This window comes from Nanorana parkeri, unplaced genomic scaffold (assembly GCF_000935625.1).
Source record: "Nanorana parkeri isolate BGI_ZX_2015 unplaced genomic scaffold, ASM93562v1 scaffold823, whole genome shotgun sequence".
Taxonomy (NCBI): domain Eukaryota; kingdom Metazoa; phylum Chordata; class Amphibia; order Anura; family Dicroglossidae; genus Nanorana; species Nanorana parkeri.
The window spans coordinates 741,689-748,640 of NW_017307091.1; the positions used below are offsets into that span (position 1 = coordinate 741,689).

General features: G+C 48.7%; 1 protein-coding gene across 1 annotated transcript in view; it reads left to right on the forward strand.

Moving 5' to 3' along the window:
• The window catches only part of SCAMP3 (secretory carrier membrane protein 3), a 10,919-nt gene extending 8,098 nt beyond the window's left edge, over positions 1 to 2,821 (forward strand). Inside the window, 4 exon segments of the mRNA XM_018565250.1 lie at positions 69 to 228; positions 460 to 664; positions 2,381 to 2,434; positions 2,609 to 2,821. Coding sequence (XP_018420752.1) covers positions 69 to 228; positions 460 to 664; positions 2,381 to 2,434; positions 2,609 to 2,755 — 566 coding nt within the window. The 3' untranslated portion in view covers positions 2,756 to 2,821.
• The last annotated feature ends 4,131 nt before the right edge of the window (positions 2,822 to 6,952 follow it).

Consider the following 6,952-nt stretch of genomic DNA (forward strand, 5'->3'; position numbering starts at 1 on the left):
TTTTCTCTCTCTCTCTCCCCCCCTCTCCCCTATCCACTCTCCCCCCTCTCCCCTCTCCCCCCATACAGTCAGTGCGGGCACATTACTGCTGAACTTCCTGGGGTGTCTGGCCTGGTTCATCTCGGACGGTAGTCAGGGCACCGGATTCGGCATGTCCATCCTCTGGATTATCCTCTTCACGCCGTGCTCCTTCGTGTGCTGGTACAGACCTTTGTACAAGGCGTTCAAGTGAGTCCCAAACAGCTCATCATAAAACTACTTGTTGGGCCGCTTTGACTGGCCGGCCTGCTCTCGGCTCTCTCTGGTTTTGTGATTTATCTTCCTGAAGAGGCTTTTTATATCTGTATATTCTTCCTGTATTCTCGTCATTATAATTTCTTCACATTTCATTTCTCCATCTGTCCCCGGGTGAGGCGCGATGGTCGCCATTCTGACCTCCGTTTGTGTTCTCTCCCACAGGACTGACAGCTCTTTCAATTTCTTCGTCTTCTTCTTCATCTTCTTTGTCCAGGATATTCTCTATGTCCTGGAGGCCATCGGCATCCCCGGATGGGGGTTCAGGTAGGAGCTGCATGGGCTGATGGGATGCTGTGCTGCCATTGGTGTGCAGATGTCATACACATTGGGGTGTGTTGTGCCTGCCAGATTGGGGTGTGCGTACACGGTGGTGTGTTGTGCCTGTCCGACTGTTGTGTACATTAGGGTGTGTCGTGTCCATCAGATTGGGGTGTGTAGACATTTTAGTGTACTGTGTCCGTCACACAGGGCTGTGTTGTGTTTATCAGATTGGGGTGTGTACACAACCGTGTGTGTTGTTCTCATCACAATTGAATGCGTACACACTGCGGTGTTTTGTATCCATCAGTTTGGGGTGTGTTGTGCCCATCAGAGTGGGGTGTGTACACATTGGGGTGTGTTGTTTGTCAGACTGGGGTGTGCACACATCCGGGTGTGTTTTACCTGTCGCATTGGGGTGGGATGTGCACATCAGGGTGTGTTGTTTCAGACTGGGGTGTGTTGTGCCCATCAGAGTGGCATGTGTACATCGGGGTGTGTTGTGTCCACAACAGGGTGTGTTGTGCCCATCACATTGGAGTGTGTTGTATCTATCAGATTGGGGTGTGTTGTGTTTGTCAGACTGGGCGGTGTACACATAAGGGTGTGTTGTGCTCATCATATTGGGTTGTGTAAACATTGTGGTGTGTTGTGAACATCAGTGTGTGTGTGTGTGTGTGTGTGTGTGTGTTTCATCTATCAGATTGGGGTGTGTAGACATCGGGGTGTGTTCTGTCCGTCACATTGAGATGTGTACAGTGGGGTGCATCGTGTCTGTCAGAATGAGGTGTCTAAACATCAGGTTGTGTTGTGTCTGATTAGCCTGTGATGTGTCTGTCATATTGGGGTGTATATACATCGGGGTGTGTCCATCAGACTGGTGAACACCGGGGTATGTTGTGTATTCAGTTTTGTTTTGCTGTGTACTTACAATCAGATAAAGCACGCTCAGCAGTGATCCTCGCAGTGGCAAATATCACACAGGAAACAGTGGTGGGCGCGCCTTGACGCGTTTCGTCTGACTTTCTCAAAGGCTTGCATCTTTCAGGGCTGCCACTGTGGTTGTCTATTCTGAGTTCCGTGGTGTCAATTGCTGGAAGGAGAGACGAGAGGGGATCTAGGTGTAGCGTTACCTGCAGACATCTGACCAGGATAGAAAGCCGTCTGAGTGCAATGGAGAGCTGATAGGGAGCACGGTGGCACGTCTGTGATTGGGGTGCACTACTAGAGAGGAGGAGCTCAATGTCATCTTGGTGACTGAAAGGGTTAAAGAAGTTTTTTCACTTTAGCCAATTGCAATATGATGGTTCGCACGTATTTGTAAATGGCACTTTATATAATGACATATAAGAGGAAGCGCATCTTATTTATTGACTTTAGGCATCAATACAACATTTATTTATAAAATGAGTGTTTTTTTAGGCCCAGCGCAACACAATTGAATATACAACCGTATAGAAGTACACACACTTTTGGGGTGTTTGCAGCTTGCCACTTATCCTGTTGTTTTATCCTAGCGCAGTTTTTTCCTTATTATATACCAGAGTGTGTTCTGGGTGTGGCGTGTCTGTCGGGTTGGGGTGTGTTCTGTCCATCGGGGTGTGGCGTGTCTGTCGGGTTGGGGTGTGTTCTGGGTGTGGCGTGTCTGTCGGGTTGGGGTGTGTTCTGTCCATCGGGGTGTGGCGTGTCTGTCGGGTTGGGGTGTGTTCTGTCAATCAGATTAGGGTTTGAACACCGGGGTGTCTTGTGCCTGTCGGATGGGGGTGGGGTGTGTCTTGTCATCTTGGGGTGTATATACATCGGGGTGTTCTGTCCATCAGATTAGGGTTTGAACACCGGGGCGTGTTTTACCACCCTGGGGATCATCATGCTGAAGAGGGTAAGAGGGGTTTTGATTGTTTTCTATCTTCCACCGGGAGGGGGTGATGGGGAAGCTGCGGGGGTGGGTTCATGGCAGGCGCTGTAAAGAAGAGTCGAGGTCTGTACATAACTTAAGCTGTCGATGACGTCATGGATTACCGTATTGAAAGCCGTCACATTTTCTCTCCCTCAGGTCCACTCGATTTACCGCCGAACCGGCGCCAGTTTCCAGAAGGCTCAGCAGGAGTTTGCCGCCGGTGTCTTCTCTAATGAAACCGTGCGCAACGCAACCACCCAAGCAGCAGCGGGAGCCGCTCAAAATGCCTTCAAGCCCCAATAGAGGAATCGGTCGTAGCACCATCTTGCTGCTGCACACCGCTCTGCCGGGACCGGTCCTGTGTGATGTTAATACAGACCTGTGTGTCTGTATTAACATCACGCCCTGTGAAGTGTGCGTGTACGCGGCGCTGTCTGGGGGCGGAGCACGGCGGTGACACGTTACTGGCCTGCACCAGGCTGTACTGTGATGGTGTCACTCCGCCTCCTCGCTATATTCACGGATCCCCCATACTCAGGATTTCTCTGTCCTGTCTGTGCCCGTCTCTGCCTACGGAGGGGGCTGTATCTCCTGCTGTAGATGTGATGCCGGGGGGTGTGCATGCCTCATGTTTACATGTATGTTGTGTTAACCTGGTTAAAGCATGTTCTCTGTCTCGGACTATTCCCGCCCCTTCACGGGGTCTGAGGATCAGCTGATGCCAAATTAAAGTTTTATGATATCAATCTATTACTTTGTGTTATCATTTATTATTGTTGTCATGGTGATATTACATACTATGGCCCTCCTCCTTTCTCTAGGTGGTTGAGGATGACCCCCCCAAGATGGTATGACAGGCTAGTAATTAAATTCTCCGGGAGGGATCCTTGGCTTTTGGTGTAACAAAGGAGAAGGGCTCCAGTCACATTTCTTGAGTTTATTTTCTCAATACCCTCTGAAGAGAAGGTTAGGGCCCAAAATACTCCCAAAAGGGCTCAAGAAAGACCCTTCACAGTGGCATCCTCACTAGACAGAAGCCAAGGTGGCTACAGAGCACTCCAGCATAGCTGATGTTCTTAGATGTTCTTGACAGGCAGCCATCTTTCTGCTCCTCCTAAATGTACACTCCAGCAGGGCAGCTTGGATTCTCTATGCTTTCAGCACAGGCCCCTCCGACTGGGGCAAGGCCCTTCTCCACACTGCCATCCTTACTAGACAGAAGTCCAGGTGGCTCCAAGACATTCTTCAGCATAGCAGACCTCCTAAGATGCTCCAGACAGCCATCTTTCTGCTCTGCTCCTCATTCATTACACTTGATCAGGCCAGCTTAGATCCTCCAGGACTTCAGCATAGGTTCCCAGCTTGGGCAAGGCCAATGAAAGAAAGACCCTTGTTCACAGTGGCATGCTTACTAGACAGAAGTCCATATGGCTCCAAGACATTCTTCAGCATAGCAAACCTAAGATGCTCCAGACAGGCAGCCATCTTTCTACTCTGCTCCTCCTAAATGTACCCTCCAGCAGGGCAGCTTGGATTCTCTAGGCCTTCAGCACAGGCATCTGGCTGAGGCAAGGCCAATGAAAGAAAGACCCTTCTTCACAGTGGGATCCTCACTAGACAGAAGTTCAGGTGTCTCCAGGACACTCTTCAGCATAGCAGACATTCTGGAGCAGTTCTGCAAACGCAGTGCGTTTGACGCGTTCCAGAACGTTTTCTTTAGCATAAAGCGGCCTTTCAGGTGCAGTTCAGTGTGTTTGCATGCGCTTTTGATACATATACATGTGTTGTGGTGTGTTCCAGACAATAGAAAGTAGTGGATGCAGCATTCTTTTCCCCCACACTGAAACAGACTGCACTGGTGTGAACAGAGCCCAGAAATACCATAGGAATACATTAGGATGCATTTCAGGTGCAGACAAAAACTTCTGGTCTGGGCATGGTGTGAACAAGCCCTCAAAGATGCTCCTGACAGACAACCATGTTTTTGCTTTGCTCATCCGAGATGTACAATCCAGCAAGGCAGCTTCGATTCTCTAGGCCTTCAGCACACCCCCCACGGCTGACCCTTCACAGACGGAAGCCCGGGAGGGAAGACCCTTCTACGGATGCACCAAATGTTTATCACCTTCACTTTGCCCCACACCACTGGACTAAAACCCTCAGTGATTGGCCATGGTGGATAAATGTTCATACAGGCTCGTACATGGTTACCACTAGACATGTAAGCCAGCAAAAAGTTTGTTTTGGTATTAGGGTCCGAAAGTCAATTAGTTTTGGTATTCGGCTTCACATTTGGATGAGTTAAACTATATTATGAACACAAATTTGTTGCAGAAAGGTGACATTTAATGTTTATTTTTTTCTTTTTAACCTCTTGACAGACATCTATGTCATCTACCCGTCAATCACGTCGTCCAGCGATGTAGATCCATGTCAATCACAATGGACAACGGCCGCTGACTGGCCGAAAGTAAAAATTCCCACGCCAGCTGACACAACCGAATCTGACCGACACCAGCGGCAAAATGAATTGCTCTGCTCCAGAATGTCAACAAAGGGGTGGAGGAAGTTGTGACGTCACGGGACTTGTTCCACCCATTTGTTTACATTCCGTGACAGCCCTCTAATGGAAGGTAAACAAATAGGCGGAACAAGTCCCGCAACGTCACGACTCGCTCCGCCCCTATGTTGATATTCGGGAGCAGAGTTGTCATTTTGTAGCTGGTGGGCGTCCAGTAATTTTTTCTGTCGGCGGTCGTTGTCCATGGTGATTTACGTGGAGCTACATCGCTGGATGACGTGATTGATGTGTGGATTACATCGAATTACATTTTTTTTTTTTTTTATAAAAGCCTTGTCAAAAAACAATTCTTTTTTTTTTTTCTTCAAATAAAGAACTTTTGAAGACCGTGTTGAGTATTTAGTGTATTTGATGAATAAGCGGGGTAACAATTACCCCTTATTCATGGGGGAAAGGGGGGGCATCTGGGTGCCCCCTTTATGAGCCTCATTCATATCTAAATGTTTCTATTGCTGAAAGTTTAGTAAGAAAAAAGCCGGTATAAGTCGGAATTTCCCGATCTATACGATCTGTCAGAGTGACGGCAAGAGCTGCAAATGCGGCTCTGCTCTCACTGACAGACACCCGATTCCTGAAAGGGATCGGGTGTCTGAAAAAGCTTAACTCTTTTATTATTGGATGCCTCAATACTGACCCATCCATCAATGAACTTACAGAGCCTCAAATAGCTGAGCAGAGCATTATAGAGCCTCAAATAGCTGATCTTGCACAGTGTATGTGATCAGTCATTTGGGCACTTCATGGCGGGACGTAAAGTGTATGTCTCCCGTCGCGAAGGGGTTAAAGGACTTTTGAAGACAGTGTTGAGTATTTACTTTTTTCTGTATTTGGTGAATGAGTAGGGGTAACCACAATCCCTTACTCATTCACAAGGTGAGGTGACATCTGGGTGCACTTTTATTCGAGGGGGCACCCAGATTCCTATAAGCCCCCCCTGCCTGCAGACCCCCACAACCCAGGCCCTTCTCATCGAGATGGTGACAAGGTGCTTTGCCAGAGGGGGTCCTCCACAACCCAGGCCCTTATCGACTTGGGGACAAGGTGCTTTGCCAGAGGGGGTCCCATGTTGAGGGCACATGGCCTGGTATGGAGGAGGGTGGGGCACACAATCGTCCCCCCTTCCCTGCTCTGCCAGGCTGCTGCTCATATCAAGGATCTGGTAAGGCATTTTAGGGAAGACCCCCACACTTTTTTTCCTATTTTTTTTTTTTTTTTGGCGTTGGGGTCCCCCCTAAAATTCATACCAGACACTGCAGCTTAAAGCAAGGTCTACAGTACTATTGTCTTTCCCCATTGGGGCCATTTTCCAGTATTTCCAAAGAGGTCACCAGGACAGGAAGTGAGGTGCAATCTCCCAAGGGACAGCAAGAGATACCTACCCTTCTGCACGCCGTCTAAAGCTGAAACTCTTTGGATGGAGTTTCAATTTTAAAGACAATCCAGAAAATGCTGCAGCTCTGCAACAGTCAGGAGGAACGTTCAGCAGGTAGGTACCAGAGTGCCCCTTAAAGCAGGAGCAGTGGTCTCAATGTCGCTGGAAGATGAGAGGGACATCTGGTGCTATGCTGGAGTCTCATCAGATCCTCGGAAAGAATTCATGGACAGTTAAGATGAGAGCACATGAGCTGATTGGTTGTAAGGTGTCACAGATTTGGATTATGATCCCTTTATCGGGGAGCATTGGCTGGTGTCTGCAGATAAGTGGGTGGAGCTGCTCCGTACTTGGCATGATTTAGGGTGGAGGAATATCTGACAGCTCTATGGGAACAACCAACCAACAGGAATTCCAGGCAAAAGATTTTGGAGAAGGCCGTTAGAAGGTGTCACATATTGACGTCTGTGTCCAGTGACGCCATTATTAGTAAATCCCCCAAACGGGGGGGGGGGGGGGGTTTGGGGACCCCAAACAACTGGGCATT